The sequence below is a fragment of the Argentina anserina genome, chromosome 2 (assembly GCF_933775445.1).
Source record: "Argentina anserina chromosome 2, drPotAnse1.1, whole genome shotgun sequence".
Lineage (NCBI taxonomy): Eukaryota > Viridiplantae > Streptophyta > Magnoliopsida > Rosales > Rosaceae > Argentina > Argentina anserina.
Window position 1 is genome coordinate 29,380,915 of NC_065873.1, and position 17,969 is coordinate 29,398,883.

The following is a 17,969-nucleotide window of genomic DNA, read 5'->3' on the forward strand; positions in this document are numbered from 1 at the left end:
CATTTTGAAGGCAATTTTAGGTGGAATTTGGTCAGGAATACCCTCGTGCAAGTGCACAAGTGACAAGGGTGAGTTTGGTGAGGGGCAAAAATATGACCACAGTTGGTCACAAACATTCCAACAGGTGACTTCAGGCTTCATGGGCACAAGGACGAGCTACGCCCATTAAAATGATGCGGGTTTTGAATTTAGGGCCCATGACGAAAGGGTGAAGAGCAAGGAAGCACATCCGCGCATGTTCCACTAGTTTGCTTGGTTATTTCTCTTCTTCTGGATGAAATCCTCGGTGTCATATCAATCGTTTCTAATCTAATAGAGGAGCCTCATTATATACAGTTCCCACAACTTTAACTGAATTGGAGCTATTAATAGAGATGAACTTTTGTTCAATATACGGACGAACATGATGAGCGTTACCATTATGAGCAAGTAATTGATCATTGTCAAGGTTTTAGTGATCTATATTGGTGTTCATCACCGTCTTTAAATTACTCCATAATTTTCTGCAATATAGAACGAGGCAACGAGCAATCGATCATTCTTCCCCTTTTGTAATTTTTCACAAAACAAACGTACATATATGCACATATACAGGAGATTACAATGTCTCGGTGAAACAATTACCAGACAAATAGCTAGTTAGAGAAACTTGTGACGAAGTACTAATCACACAAAGCCTCCAATGTATACACCAACTCTTTCTTATACATACAAGAAAAGTATACGTAGGAATGGTATATAGTACCATATATACATATATAGATATACAATATTACAGTATTACGACTGCATATAGTGATATAGTAGGCTTTTGCAGTTTTTTTTTTTTTTTTGGTTTTACAGTTCATCGTACGTACGAACGCCCATTGCTTTAAATTGGAATGAGCTGCTAGGCTATGGAGTCAAGACGGATCAAGCACTAATTTCGTCGCTACCTCCAGAGGAGTTGGCTACGTGAAACTGTGTTGCATAACGTTTACTGGTACCATGAACAGGTTCTTCAATTGTAGGGAGTTCGTTCAGAAATGCCCAGTTGCTCGTAGTCCACCTGAGCAGTTTCTAGAAAGACTAATTAAGAACATGGACTATGCAAATTTATCTTTTTTTTTTCTTTTTTCTTTTTTACTTTTGACGGTAGCACTTACCAGGCGATGTTGTCTGCTGAGAGTTTGTCAGCGGTGCTGGCCATGGTTTCAGTCTCACCGTGCATGAAGTATTTCTTCTGACCACCCTGATCTGTACTGGTTCTAGCCATAGGCAAAGAGCTTGATTTTTCATATTTTTTGCCGGACTTGTTGACGGTAGCCGTCTTCTCCTATTTTTAATTTAGAAACACCGTACCGTTGGAGTTGCTCTTACGAAATAATTTAGATTTTAGACCTACACAAGTAACTGAAGTGTATATATATCATGTACCTCACAGGTGGTGTCATCATCGATGATATGTTGTTCTTTCTCATCTAGTTTCTTAAGTGATTTCCAGAATGCTTCGATCTCCTCGTTTGTGAGTGAATGACTTCTCTTGTTTATATCTAAAACAAATAAGATAAATAATAATCAAGCATATGTATATACATACATGCTAGCTAGCTGGCTAGCTAGCTGGGGAGCAAGCAAATGAGATTAAGCTTAACTATTACCTGACTTTGATTTTAGGACCGGCGAGTCCCATCCTGGCATCAGTGAACCCATTTGCTCCTCGACTATATCGATTCAGGTAAACACAGAATTTGCAAAAACAGACCTTCACTGTAAACTGCGTTTGATACTTTGATGTTTACAAACTGGTCGAACATGCACTCGAACTTATATAAGAAATACGATCGAACCCTTTTGGCCTGGTCTTATCTCTCTATCTTTTTCCACGTTGTTCTTATCTCTGATCAGATTTTTATGTACTTGCAATGAATGGTTTTTTTTTTGTTTGGATACACATGAATAAAATCTTTACCAGGTCGCTAGCCCACAGGTTTTAAAATTATGACGGCACAGCCAAAACCATGATTTTTGGATTTGTTTCATCTTTGTATTTAACTAAAGTAGTAGGATATGTAGTCCACTACTCTCGGTTTTGCAAGCGACACGAGTCCTTCAGGACACTTATCACTCACCCATATTCCCATAATTATCCATCGGCTAGCCGATGAGTCTGGAATTGATGTTGCAGACAAAGTACAACCGAGTACGATCGATGTTCGTTTTCTATACAAGAAACCAGAACTATAAACAACTACGAGGAGTCAAGTACAGTCCTGACGGACACAGTTCAATTAGTTTTTCAATTAAGTGAAATATGTGATCGAACATAAGTGAGTTGCATGCATTTCCCGTGGGTACATGATGAAAGGTAAGGGATGAGCTGAAGTGATCGAACTAGTACAATGAAGTATGTTTAGGTACGTACTACGTAGTTAACTAACATCGTACGTAATTGTTGTTGGCGTGAATCAAGGCCCGTGATTCACGAATCACGGAGGAGTTTAGGAAAGATAGTGGAGGAATTTAGTTGTTTTTTTATTATATATAGGATATCATGTATAGATAGATTGATGAAGAAGTGTAATTCAAGTTGTGTAAAACACTTTTCCTCTTGGTATCAAAGCACTGCTCTCTTATTTCCTGAGTTCGTTTTTTTGTTGTTGTTGCAGTTTGTTTTCCGGTGGGTGAACTAGAGCAAGCTAAGCTTGCTGTCACCCTCCTTGGAGCTCGGTTCGGCGACGTCAGCAAGTCGGTTTCTTTCCTTGGTACTAAAGCCAAAGGTCGCGGTTTCTCTTCGCGGGTTTTCCTCTTCCCCGTCGTGCTCCTCCTCGCGGGTCTCATCCGCACCATCATCTGCAACAACACCCTCGGCGCCAACCACGTGTACCGCGTAGGTGACAAGTCCGGCCGCAACCTTGTTGGGCTCAAGCAGAACTCGATCCAGATCGACTGCTCCGATTATCTCGCCGCCTCAAGCTCCTCCTCGCACCGGTGACATTTCGCTCCACCCAAGCTCGCCTCTCAAACCCGCCGTTGCCAACGTTCCACCTGCGCTATCTCCATCCTCCACCAGAGCACCAGAGCTGCCGCGTCGAGCCCTACTCCTACCAGCGCCGCCGCATCAAGCCGCTGCATTCGCCGGTGAAATCCACACTGGCGTTTTTCCGGATACGGATCCGACACGACCGATCCGGCCCAGAATCGACCCGCCTGACCCGGCTCACTATCTCTGCCCGGCCCATCTCTACCCCGGCCCATCTCTGCCCGGCCCATACCAGCCCGACCCGACCCGGAGCTGACCCGACCCGGATCTGACCCGACCTGAATCTGACCCGACCCGAATCCGACCCGGCCAGATTGGTATTCTTGATTGTCAATGTACGTTCACCGACAGTGTCCGTGCACCCAAGGCAGGTTTTTTTTATCAGTTTTTTGGTAATTCCGCTGTCTAATTCCTGATCCTTTCAAATTCCTTTTCAATGGGTTCTGAAGACGCAACTACAGTTTCGAAATTGGAAGTATCTGTCAAAATTGATATGGCTTTAAATATCTCTAACTTTGTTGGTTTTGATACATGGATTATTGATTCGGGTGCGTCTGATCACATGACTTATGACAAATCTTATTTTACCATATTGTCTCCTCCACCAGTATCTTATGTTACTAATGCTAATGGTGAGGCATTTCCCGTATTAGGACAAGGGTCCGTTCGTATTACTCCCACAATAGAGCTTCACAATGTGCTCTATGTACCTGCTTTATCTCATCATTGATATCTGTTCCCCAATTGAACGCTGACGCTAAGTGTTCTGTGACATTTTTTCCTATGTATGTGATATTTCAGGATCTTCTCACCTGAGAGTTAATCGGTCGGGGGTATTTGAGGGGTCAGTTGTTTCATCTGGATCAGACTTATGCGGGAGAGAAACCAGGGGCACAGTCTCGGACCGCTTTAGTCTCTACTTCTGACAAGTTAAGTGAAATTTGGTTATGGCATCGTCGCTTAGGGCATCCATCTTTTACTGTTATGAAAAAATCTATGCCATCTTTATTCATTAGTGTGGATGAGTCACTTTTACATTGTGAAACATGTGTTTTGGGCAAGAGTCATCGATCTACTTATTCCCCTAGTACTTCTAATAAATATACTCTTCCTTTCGAATTAATTCATTCTGATGTTTGGGGACCTTCCAAAGAGTCTACTGTGTCAAGGATGCGGTATTATGTGTCATTTATTGATGATTGCACCCGTCTTTCATGGATTGTTCTCCTCAAAACTAAAGATGAAGTTTTTCCCGCTTTTCAAGCCTTCTATACCACTGTCCAAACCCAATATAATGTCACCATTAGAATTCTTCGTTCTGATAATGGGGGGGAGAATATGTGAATCATGTCTTTCAGGAGTTTCTTAATAGGCACTGCATTGTTCATCAAACAACGTGTCCTCATACACCCGAGCAAAATGGCGTTTCTGAAAGGAAAAATCGTCACTTACTTGATGATAGAGCGTTCGTTTAGAACGTCTATAAAATACCCTGAAAAACATCATCGTTAGTATAGAATAAGCAGGGATCGTTCAGTCCGGGGAATCAAAAGGGCCTCAACACTTATCATGTTATTGGGGGATTTGATTTGGATTCTAAAACTACAACTGAAAATAAATCCTAAATTACTTATATACAATTGATCAACCATTCATCACATAACCAAAACACGAATTCTACTCAAGAAACATGTATGACATGCATAGAACAACATATAGGCAGCAAGTATTTTCGATTCTTCTTAAGTCCATTTCAATTCCAATTCTAATTAGAGTCCGAAGCGGTTCATCTAATCGTTAAGACTTCTTAATTATTTAGAATCAACGAAGCGTTCAATCCTAAACATATGCTAAAGAGAGTTCAACTTCACGAAGCGTATTAGTTAAACACAAAGAAGCACATAAACACATTAAGTCGAATTGGAGACATATAAACATGCATGGCGTCACTCATCATGTTTAAACATGCAAATTCCTAGAACTATCACAGCCCTATATAAGTAGCAATAATTGAGACACGAAGCGCATAACTCGATTAAATACTACTTTGGTGAATGAAATCGCAACCCAAGAAGAGCCATGGCCGTGGCTTTCTCAAGCATTGATTTAGATGCACAAGTTCAAGGAATAAATCGAAATAAAACCTAAAAACAATTCGGAAACCTACTGCCCATAGATGCTACACACGACATACACACATATTTCATGAGTTCATGCAATCAAACATAAAACCAAAGAAGTCTGAAATTATGTTCTTCATATATGAAACCGAAAACAACATTTAAGAATTTATACAATAAATTCGAAAATATCATAAAATAAAAAGAAAGATTACAAGCCATGGATGAATCACACATTTGAAACCTTCTAGGATGAAGCAAGGATGAATTCGGATTTGGAGAGGCAAGAAGATGAGCACGGCTTGGTGGAGATGGATGAAGTTTTTGGCTTGTAATTTTCTGGATATTTGGGCAGAATTTCGGCTTTGTTTATGAGAGAATGGAGATCGTGAATTGTGAGGGAGGCCATGCCTTTTATAGAGGAAGGAGGAGAGGAGGGGCTGCTAGGGTTTTGAATTGGCTGATCCATGTATTTCCTATGTTTTCTTTTCTTTCCTTCTCAATTGAATGATGATCATCTTTGTTGTTCACATGCATTCTCCCTTCTTCTAGACCACATGCATTCTTCAGAATTATCTCTTTGTTCTCTCCTTCCTTTTTCTTCTTTTGTTTCCTTCTTTTCTTATTTTTTCCATTTAATAGCCGGATGAACCTTCCCTCCTTTGAGGCTGCATACTTATTCATTTTCATCTTATTCAGAAACTAAATTACTTCTTTCCTTTTTCTCCTTTTGTTTCCTTCTTCTCCTCTTTCTTTCCATAATTTCCAAGTCATTATCTCACATTTAATTCTGAAAATAAGGAAAGGAAATAATAAATATAAATCACATATGTTACAGAAATATCGAATAATAAAAATCCTAACCAAACTAGGTTTCCTAGTTCGACAAGGAATACTACTCTATAGCACTCTCGACAATTTCTGCATTTTACACCCGTTTTAGCACTAAAAGGTAATGAACGTCACTAAAGACTCCTAACTCGACTCAATGACTCTATACTACAATAATAAGGGCTAAGTAAAGTACGGATGGAGGTAAAAGCATGTTAAGAACGTCGCACAAAGTGCTCCTATCAACTACCCCACACTTGGCTTTTGCTAGTCCCTTAGCAAAACAAAACAAAACAACACAAAACTCTATTGCCCCTAAATGATTGTCTCAGAATCTCAAAACACATAGCTTTCAAGTTTAAGCATCTGCATGTAAGCACATAAATTCAAAGTTTCATAAACATGTTTCATGGTATGAATAAGTAAGAAATGAGACAATAAGCATATAACATGTTTAGTTAATCCAATCCTCCTCACAAGGCATACTCTCTTCTTTTCACTCAGATTCATGGTTATGATTCATACACAAGTATATGCAAGAGAAAGGATAATAAAGCATGAAATAGCTTGCATATTTCATCAAATGAAAGCTCTTTGTGAATAACAAAAGGAAAACCTCATTTAACAACTAAGTGCACAAATGGACCAAAACCATATGCTCAACTCTTGTGATCATCTCCACAAACCAAGATTTGCTCGTTTTAAGAATCATTAGGATCATTATACAAGGTGAATGTTTAGGCTTAGGTAAAGGCATGGAATATCAAGGAATTACAAAGGTAATCCTATAGACTTAGCAGAGTAAACACCATCCTTATGACACCACACACCATCAATGACCAAATATAACAAGTTGGGCCCAATCATCATTTCTACCACAAAGTGAACATGGACAAAGGTCAAATACACATTTGTAGACCTTCAATTTCAACTCAACTCCATATCACAAATGGAAGACAACATCTTTTCTTCTCTTTTTCTTGTATTGCCGAATTTATCATTTTTTTCTTTTTGTTCATCTCTTTTTTTTTCGGCATGCTTAAAAGCTTATTCATTTTCATTTTTTTTTCATGTCTTCCACCCCACACTTATTTCATACATCATCTCAACATCATTTCGAAAATAGTTCTGCCAAGTCTATAGGACAAGGTAGAGGTAACTATACTAAGCATGGAGATAACATAGGTGATGACGAAAGGCTCAATGTAGGCTCAAATGAGGTTCAACTAAGGGGTCCCAAACAGGGCACATATAGGGATACATGGCTGTTTGGCTAAAGTGATGGTAATCCTAGAAATGATCCATAAATCCCTTTCAAAATCAGAGCATTTAATGACTTAAAAGTTTCAACAATCACAAAAGATGAGTTCTAGTAAATTCTAGAGTCCATTAAAAGCTATGGCACATAGTCATTGAATATGCAAAGAATAATGAGGTTCACAAAACAACCACGAAATTTCATATTATCACTCAAGAAGAAAGCATATATAGGCTCGAAAACTCACAGGTTGTTATGGACTTAAACTAACCAAACATTTATGTCATATTACATTCAATCAAAATCTCACATGTTCATACCAAATCGACATTATCAATGAAACTTACAATTCAATTCTTTTAGAATGCGAAACCATCATCTATGCATTTAGAGACAAAATCATCCTAGACTTTAGGGGCATCCTAAGACTCAAAACAACACAATTTTTTTTCGATTTTTAAAACATTTTTTCGAATTTTTTTCTTTCTTTTTTTTGTTTTTAACATGAAAATAAAGCAAAAATCAGCAAACAATGATCATGCAACCCTACCCCACACTTAGAAAATTACATTGTCCTCAATGTAAGCTCAATAATCAGAATGTAATTCATAAGTATAGACTAAGATTACACATCAACACATATACAATTCAACCATAAGAGTGAAGGGATAAGAAAATTCAAACTCCCGTAGACGACTCCTCCACAGGTACGGTTGAAATGGGTTGCCTCCCATGCATCGCTTAATGTTTATAGTCCTTTAGCCTAGACTCTTCACTTCTTTTTAAGTTGTAGGCCACGCCACTTAGAGTTCTACACCTCCAAATTTGTGCCTCTTTGACTATCAAAACTCAATCATGTTCACCCACTCTTAAACTACATCGTATCAAGAAAAAGAACATTAGAAGAGTGAACATGGGAACTCAAAGAATAAGTTAGTATAATGTTAATGATTAAGTAAAAGTTAGTATAAGTGAAATTAATTGCAAATCATGAATCAAAAGTTAGAGTGTGGTGCAACTCTGCGTCTTACAACACTTGTCGTCCTTCCCAAGTCATTGAGAGCTTCAATCAACTGTTAAGAATAGAATTCTCCAACTCTTTCTTAAAATCACTATCTGGCAACTAAGGTATACAAAGACACACAAAATGTTAGAGATTAAGTATAAAATGAAATAAAAGAAATGTTAGCAATTGAATAGAAATATAGTTAAACTTAAAGACAATTTTTTTTTCTTTTTGTTCGAAATCTACAAATGTAAGAGTAATACTAAGTCTAATTGATTTTATTCACACACAATCCTAACTTTTAAGGTACGTGGAGCAGAGGAGCTAACTGTGCAATGGACTGAAATAGCCCAAGGTAAGGGTCTTGCTTTATCCGATATGCCTTAAAAATTAGAATATTATTTTCTTTTGAAACTATATACATCTATTTATACAAAGTTATTTTCTAAGTTATAAAGCGAGGTGGACGTGCGGCCTAAGTACGTCGTCTAGACACAAGCTCATTCCTTTGTTTCAGAAGGCTGGATAGCTAGAATCAGAGATAGTCACAAGGCAGGACTCATTTGTTGGACACCACGGGGGCCACAACCTCGAAAGGATGCTTTCCCAATCGACTCCATCACCGAGATGTATGTCAGTCTATGGGCCTCTGAGATCCAATTTTGTAAACCTTGAACCAGGGTAATGAAAATAGCAAGCCCCTTACTCAGCTCGGAATAACTTTGTGTGTTAGACTGCTCGCAAAGTGTTAATAAAAGCCGCCCACAACCCCAAGTGACCTTTGCAAGGTACAAATGGAGGGTTAAGGCTAATATTAACAAAATGGACTTTACCTATTCCGTTCACCTTATAACTTACAATAAACTAAGCATAAATAAACATTTAGCTTCCTTAAAAATATAACTAAGTGTAACAAGTATCCTATATGTATACTACTACAACAAGGAAACAAATAACAACTTCTTAACAAACACAAACTCTATCACAAATACAAGATTTAAGAATTCAAATTTTTTAAATATTTTCGGGTTACTGTTCACAGACATACTATTTACGATTACTGTTCACATATACATATTAACCAAAATACAATTATACAATTCACAATATAGCACAAAATTAACACTTCAAAGCATTGAGAATTAATCAATTCCCCGGCAACGGCGCCAAAATGATAGAGCGTTCGTTTAGAACGTCTATAAAATACCCTGAAAAACATCATCGTTAGTATAGAATAAGCAGGGATCGTTCAGTCCGGGGAATCAAAAGGGCCTCAACACTTATCATGTTATTGGGGGATTTGATTTGGATTCTAAAACTACAACTGAAAATAAATCCTAAATTACTTATATACAATTGATCAACCATTCATCACATAACCAAAACACGAATTCTACTCAAGAAACATGTATGACATGCATAGAACAACATATAGGCAGCAAGTATTTTCGATTCTTCTTAAGTCCATTTCAATTCCAATTCTAATTAGAGTCCGAAGCGGTTCATCTAATCGTTAAGACTTCTTAATTATTTAGAATCAACGAAGCGTTCAATCCTAAACATATGCTAAAGAGAGTTCAACTTCACGAAGCGTATTAGTTAAACACAAAGAAGCACATAAACACATTAAGTCGAATTGGAGACATATAAACATGCATGGCGTCACTCATCATGTTTAAACATGCAAATTCCTAGAACTATCACAGCCCTATATAAGTAGCAATAATTGAGACACGAAGCGCATAACTCGATTAAATACTACTTTGGTGAATGAAATCGCAACCCAAGAAGAGCCATGGCCGTGGCTTTCTCAAGCATTGATTTAGATGCACAAGTTCAAGAAATAAATCGAAATAAAACCTAAAAACAATTCGGAAACCTACTGCCCATAGATGCTACACACGACATACACACATATTTCATGAGTTCATGCAATCAAACATAAAACCAAAGAAGTCTGAAATTATGTTCTTCATATATGAAACCGAAAACAACATTTAAGAATTTATACAATAAATTCGAAAATATCATAAAATAAAAAGAAAGATTACAAGCCATGGATGAATCACACATTTGAAACCTTCTAGGATGAAGCAAGGATGAATTCGGATTTGGAGAGGCAAGAAGATGAGCACGGCTTGGTGGAGATGGATGAAGTTTTTGGCTTGTAATTTTCTGGATATTTGGGCAGAATTTCGGCTTTGTTTATGAGAGAATGGAGATCGTGAATTGTGAGGGAGGCCATGCCTTTTATAGAGGAAGGAGGAGAGGAGGGGCTGCTAGGGTTTTGAATTGGCTGATCCATGTATTTCCTATGTTTTCTTTTCTTTCCTTCTCAATTGAATGATGATCATCTTTGTTGTTCACATGCATTCTCCCTTCTTCTAGACCACATGCATTCTTCAGAATTATCTCTTTGTTCTCTCCTTCCTTTTTCTTCTTTTGTTTCCTTCTTTTCTTATTTTTTCCATTTAATAGCCGGATGAACCTTCCCTCCTTTGAGGCTGCATACTTATTCATTTTCATCTTATTCAGAAACTAAATTACTTCTTTCCTTTTTCTCCTTTTGTTTCCTTCTTCTCCTCTTTCTTTCCATAATTTCCAAGTCATTATCTCACATTTAATTCTGAAAATAAGGAAAGGAAATAATAAATATAAATCACATATGTTACAGAAATATCGAATAATAAAAATCCTAACCAAACTAGGTTTCCTAGTTCGACAAGGAATACTACTCTATAGCACTCTCGACAATTTCTGCATTTTACACCCGTTTTAGCACTAAAAGGTAATGAACGTCACTAAAGACTCCTAACTCGACTCAATGACTCTATACTACAATAATAAGGGCTAAGTAAAGTACGGATGGAGGTAAAAGCATGTTAAGAACGTCGCACAAAGTGCTCCTATCAACTACCCCACACTTGGCTTTTGCTAGTCCCTTAGCAAAACAAAACAAAACAACACAAAACTCTATTGCCCCTAAATGATTGTCTCAGAATCTCAAAACACATAGCTTTCAAGTTTAAGCATCTGCATGTAAGCACATAAATTCAAAGTTTCATAAACATGTTTCATGGTATGAATAAGTAAGAAATGAGACAATAAGCATATAACATGTTTAGTTAATCCAATCCTCCTCACAAGGCATACTCTCTTCTTTTCACTCAGATTCATGGTTATGATTCATACACAAGTATATGCAAGAGAAAGGATAATAAAGCATGAAATAGCTTGCATATTTCATCAAATGAAAGCTCTTTGTGAATAACAAAAGGAAAACCTCATTTAACAACTAAGTGCACAAATGGACCAAAACCATATGCTCAACTCTTGTGATCATCTCCACAAACCAAGATTTGCTCGTTTTAAGAATCATTAGGATCATTATACAAGGTGAATGTTTAGGCTTAGGTAAAGGCATGGAATATCAAGGAATTACAAAGGTAATCCTATAGACTTAGCAGAGTAAACACCATCCTTATGACACCACACACCATCAATGACCAAATATAACAAGTTGGGCCCAATCATCATTTCTACCACAAAGTGAACATGGACAAAGGTCAAATACACATTTGTAGACCTTCAATTTCAACTCAACTCCATATCACAAATGGAAGACAACATCTTTTCTTCTCTTTTTCTTGTATTGCCGAATTTATCATTTTTTTCTTTTTGTTCATCTCTTTTTTTTTCGGCATGCTTAAAAGCTTATTCATTTTCATTTTTTTTTCATGTCTTCCACCCCACACTTATTTAAAAGCTTATTCATTTTCATAATCTTCCTGCCCGTGTTTTCGGTTGTGTTGCTTTTGTCCATCTTCCAAAACACCAGAGATCTAAGTTGGATGCCCGGGCCGTTAAATGTGTGTTTGTTGGGTATGGTGGACATCAGAAAGGATACCGGTGCTATCATCCGCCTACCGGAAAGTACTATGTCACTATGGATGTTACTTTCTTTGAAGACATGAGTTATTTTCCCTCTTCTGATACTACTCTTCAGGGGGAGAATTCATATTTTGAAGAGATGTATCTTGGAGAGGGGGAGACAAGAAAGCCAAAAGATATGGTGACAGGATCAATTGAGATCACCAATGTGTCTGCTATACAAGCACCACCGGGTGATTCCGGTATAGTCACTCCAGAGATTCAAGTGCCAGAAGATGACCACACAACTGCCCCTCATGTCTCTCGTACTACTGTTTCTACACCTGACCAATTAACTCCTGGTACGGAAGATCACTCCTCTGAGGTTAGTCATTCTATTGGGACTAATACTAGTGAGGCTAATATGAGACAATATGTCCTGCCAGATAGGTCTACTCGGGGTCAGCCAATAAAGAAATATGAACCTACCCTTCAGGCTAAAACTAAGTACCCTGTGGTAAATTTTATGTCTACCAAAAGATTGTCTAAGTCATATGAATCATTTGTGAATCAAATATCTACTGTATCAGTACCTAATAAAGTGCAGGATGCATTGAGAGACCCAAAATGGATGAAAGCAATGGAAGAAGAGATGGAAGAAGAGATGGAAGCATTACAAAAGAACAATACTTGGGAGCTTGTATTTCCACCACATAGCAAGAAGACTGTGGGATGTCGTTGGGTGTTCACAGTGAAGCATAATCCAGATGGGTCAGTGAGCCGGTATAAAGCACGCCTAGTAGCAAAATGGTTCACCCAGACATATGGCATAGACTATGATGAGACATTTGCGCCTGTTGCAAAAATAAACACTATTCGGGTATTACTTTCTCTTGCTGCTAACTTAAACTGGCCATTTAGACAGTTTGATGTTAAAAATGCATTCCTTCATGGAGACCTTGTAGAAGAAGTGTACATGGATCTTCCGCCGGGGTATGCGACCGCTTCTCCAAGTAACTTTGTATGCAGATTGAGAAAATCTTTGTATGGTCTTAAACAGTCACCTCGTGCTTGGTTTGGAAGATTCTCACAATTCATGAGGAGAATTGGCTACAAACAGAGTAATTCAGACCATACGTTATTTCTCAGACATCAACAAGGAAAAGTAACAGCTCTAATTATATATGTTGATGATATGGTAGTTACTCGGAACGATACTGTTGAGGTGGATAAATTACAAAAACAGCTAGCCACAGAGTTTGAGATGAAAGACCTAGGTACACTCAAGTACTTCTTGGGTATTGAGGTAGCCCGGGGAAGTGATGGTATTTATCTGTGTCAGAGGAAGTATATCCTTGACCTACTAACAGAGACCGGTATGCTGGATTACACTCCCATTGATACTCCTATCGAGCAGAACCATCGGTTAGCAGAGTACCCAGATCAAGTGCCCACCGACAAAACTCGTTATCAGAGACTAGTTGGACGCTTGATTTATTTGTCACATACCAGACCAGATGTTGCCTATGCAGTAAGTGTAGTAAGTCAGTTCATGCATAATCCAAGTATGGATCACATGGATGCTGTTGTGAGGATTTTGAGGTACTTGAAGTCAGCTCCAGGGAGAGGAGTAATGTTTTCAAATCACAACAATATCCTTGAGGTGTGTGGCTTCACAGATGCAGACTGGGCTGGAAATATTACAGATCGAAGGTCCACATCAGGATACTTTACATTTGTTGGGGGTAATCTTGTTACATGGAAGAGTAAGAAATAAAAAGTGGTAGCTCGATCTAGTGCTGAAGCAGAATACAGAGGTATGGCTCAGGGAGTGTGTGAATTATTATGGCTTAGACATTTGCTACAAGATTTGGGTATTAAGCCTACGTGTACTATGCAGTTGTACTGTGACAACAAGACATCTATTGATATTTCCCAGAATCCTGTGCAACATGATCGTACAAAACACGTGGAAGTTGATTATCACTTTATAAAAGAGAAACTAGACGCAAAAATCATCAGTTTTCCTTTTGTTCCTACAGAAGAGCAACTTGCAGATATGCTCATAAAATGAGTGTCTAAAAAGGCATTTTATGATTCACTTAGCAAGTTGGGCATGGTTGATATGTATGCACCAACTTGAGGGGGAGTGTTGGCGTGAATCACGGAGGAGTTTAGGAAAGATAATGGAGGAATTTAATTACTTTTTTGATTATATATAGGATATCATGTATAGATCGATTGATGAAGAAGTGTAATTCAAGTTGTGTAAAACACTTTTCCTCTATTGTGTCGTTGATGATTGGATCTAATCTATCTAATTTCAACGATCGAGACAATCAAAGAATATGAATATTCTTAAATCTAAAGCTAGTAAACGATCGATTAAGCAGTGCGTACCGGGAACGAAAACTTGAACAAAATACTTGCTCGATATATGTTGCATGTACAGGGCTAGGTGCCTCCGGCGGTTTCCGTTTATCTTCAAGAAAGAATTGGCAAGATCGATCGACTAGACTGACTAGAGTACTAGGCGACATGAAGTTGGATCCTGAACATAATACATAATCCATGCGTATTGTTATTAGTACTAGGACCTATATTTTATCTGATGTAGCTGGCATTGTTTGTGATTTCAAATAAATTAACGGTTGCCACGAAATAGATCGACTAATATGTTGGGAAAGATCGAGGTCTGTCTATATAAGAGGAAACTCTAACCGGGTCATGGGCTATGGGTGGAGCCAGCTATGGACGAATGCTGGCCCATCTCTATAGTGAAGTGTCTAGATTACGCATGATTATTTAATTGTGCGCTCACTAAATACTATATGATATCATTCATTAGTAGAAAAAGTAGTGATAAATTATGTACTTAAAACATTCATCCTACGATTCTAACTTCTTAAGTCTTAACCTTAGGTTATCGTTTGTCCAAAAATTAAGCTCAAGTTATCATTTCTAGCATAGCAATAGCCACATTTTTGACTAAAACTATTAATTTTTCTCTTCTGCTAAACTAAGAAAATGACATCTCTCTCATCTTCTTATTTACTGTTGTAATGGTTGGAGACCAGCTCCTCAAATCCTCATATTCATCTATAGTAAGTAAGTCACTATCCCTCATATTTATATTATTCACCTGATAAATATCTTCCACGTCAGAAACCACCATTATTTCAACAATTTGGTCTCATATGTATATATGGGGACAAAATTGTTGAAATATATTGTTCTGAGTTGGTGTAAAGAATGTAATTAATAATTATACCAGTGTTGTAAATTAGAAATTAAATATTGTGTTCATTAATCAGAAAAATAGTTATTTTGGTTTGTATTTTTTTTTTCTTAGCCCCACTGGTGAATAATTCTCCCTCCGCCACTCATGGCTGACCAACCTTATCTGTGTCTCGAATCAAAAATCAACTCAATATGCACATGTGAATGTGTGATACAGCTTTGACGTAATTAACCTCGACGTCGGCAAGACAATTCAATTTTTTATTTTCTTTGATTGTTAGCTAATAAGTAATAACAGAGACTTAGAGCAGAGAGACATTTCACTTTCTTTAGTTTTCGACAAAATATCCTTCGATCATATCATCATGGTTTGTTCAAATGATCGATTAAAACTTCTTCTTATAATTGATTTTAAATTCAACTAAGAAAATATATGGAAATGATTCGATCGACTTAGAACTCGACTTAAGAACAACTTGGCTACATGGTTTCAAGGCATCCACGTACATTCTTCGTCTTCAGACCAAAGTAGGACTCATAGCGATTTGGTTACTTGTACTTGTTTCCATTCCCGTGATTGCAATGACATGCATATCGATTTGGTTTGATATAAAGAGATGCACTCCAGTAACCTAAACATACAAACAGATACTTCCCTCTACCTATTTATGAGTATTCCATGTTGCAGCTAACTGATGATATATGGCTCATAATTCAGCTGGTGAGTGGACCCTTGTGTTTGAGACTTGAGTAACCTTCCAAGCAATCCCCATAAAATCGATTCATTCCTGTCAAATCAAGGAATTAAAACCAAATGAATAGATTGGAACCACTGCCACATGATTAAGCAACAAATGGGCTAACATGTATACCTAATGGCATGATTGTAGACCTCCATCATTTGCAAAGTAAATGAAGAAATAATAAGATGATTAATTATCTCCCCATCTTCTCCATGCAATTTAAACATCAACCCCGTTTAATAAATTAGTCAATTCACTTGCAATTTAGTGCGTATAGATACTACGATCGATATGGGTGGTACTAAAAAATTGAGAGTGAGATCGAGATGATCGATGGATACTGGATAGGTCATATGTTTTTTTTTTGAACAGATGGATAGGTCATCTGTGTTTTGATAGTGGCCTAATCCAGTGCGATGATTGCTTTCTTAATTAGAAAACCTCCATAATTAGCTTCAGCTAGCCATGCATGCATTTTAACTTCCACAGTTAACGAAACACTTTGATCCGAGGGAAGCTCGGAAAAATGGACGTCCACACGTGCGAGCGTGACTGTTGCCGGCGATCTGGCTCACACGAGCTCGTCTGCCTAGAAATATTCCTCGGCTGGGTTCCCAACACAATCAAATTCATCTTTTTTATTTTATATTTTATTCCTACCTGTGAATTTTTAATATTGGAGATTTGACCAAAACGACCCTCTTACGAGCCAAAGATCCGAGGCTCGCACGTGTTGTACTGGAGAGGAATGGTGTGTGCTTTCGGCTCCCTGTCAACCTCTTCGTGGACCGGAAGACGTTGATCCACTTAGTTTAGTTTTATCTGTTTGGAGCTCGCTTGACCTGTTTTCTTTTTTGTTTCTTTTAGTTTAATGGCATGACGTTACTCTCTATTGAAAATATATTGGAATACAACTTCATAGGCTATGGTATAAGACTATAAGTGAACCATGTAAAACTCCGAAGAAGTTCAATACAAGCTCTCTTATAGATAATTTCCTAAGAGGAAAATCTTAATATAAAATTGAATCAGAACTTAATATAATAGATAACAATGTTACATATTGTTGAAATATCCTCCTGAACCATCATACATGACCACATATGCAATCACCAATGGCTCGGATCCCACGCTCGAGCCCACGAGTGAATGAGTCTAAAGAACAAGACCCAAATCACCATATTCAGGTCTGCAACAGCTAAAGTCCGAAGATTAGTCCAAATGCTTTTCGCACCCAGATCAGACTATCCAGTACCTTGTGCTGTCATACTAGGTGCCAGCCTGTGCCGAGAGGAGCCAGACAAATCACACGGAATACTCCACTCGTCCTCGTCCTCGTCCTCGTCCTCGTCATAACAACCCTAGATTTGACAACTTTGGTGGTGGTGCTGTCTGACCAGTGTGTCGTTGAAGAAGAGATACTAAACCCTCTCCTCTCAGCCGTAAGAACCAGCCAACTCATCTTCAACCAAACTTAGGAACCCGATACTGATAACTGATAAGGGAACCCATAACAGACCTACACCTGTTTTTATTTCATTAATATTAAGTAAACTTATCCTGAAATTATTTTCTTAGTTTCAGTTTCATTTTAAGTATGTGTCATAATCGAGAAATAAACAAAAACCAGTATATGGTCAAGTGATTTATTTTTATAATTATATGTACTCTCCAACCCACTAGTTTAATAATGTAAAAAAAAAAGTAGATGGTAAACACCAATAATCTCATATTTATCTATAAGTGTTCCGGGAGAATTACTATTCTACCCTTATGTGTGTCTTAGCCTAATAGGTTTCCTGTTAGGAGATAGATTAGCATCTCCGTAATAGATTAGGACTCCGAATCCTACGGGATTGTGGTTTTGTAATGCCTATAT

At 37.8% G+C, this 17,969-nt stretch overlaps 1 protein-coding gene across 1 annotated transcript; it reads right to left on the reverse strand.

Annotated features, from left to right (window-relative positions):
- Positions 1-526: 526 nt before the first annotated feature.
- LOC126784963 (uncharacterized) lies at positions 527-1,819 on the reverse strand. The gene is made up of 4 exons (XM_050510527.1): positions 1,641-1,819; positions 1,417-1,532; positions 1,146-1,315; positions 527-1,048 (listed from the first exon to the last, which is right to left on the reverse strand). Exons 1-4 carry the CDS (start codon positions 1,690-1,692, stop codon positions 913-915), a joined length of 474 nt encoding a protein of 157 aa, XP_050366484.1. The 5' UTR covers positions 1,693-1,819; the 3' UTR covers positions 527-912.
- Positions 1,820-17,969: the final 16,150 nt, after the last annotated feature.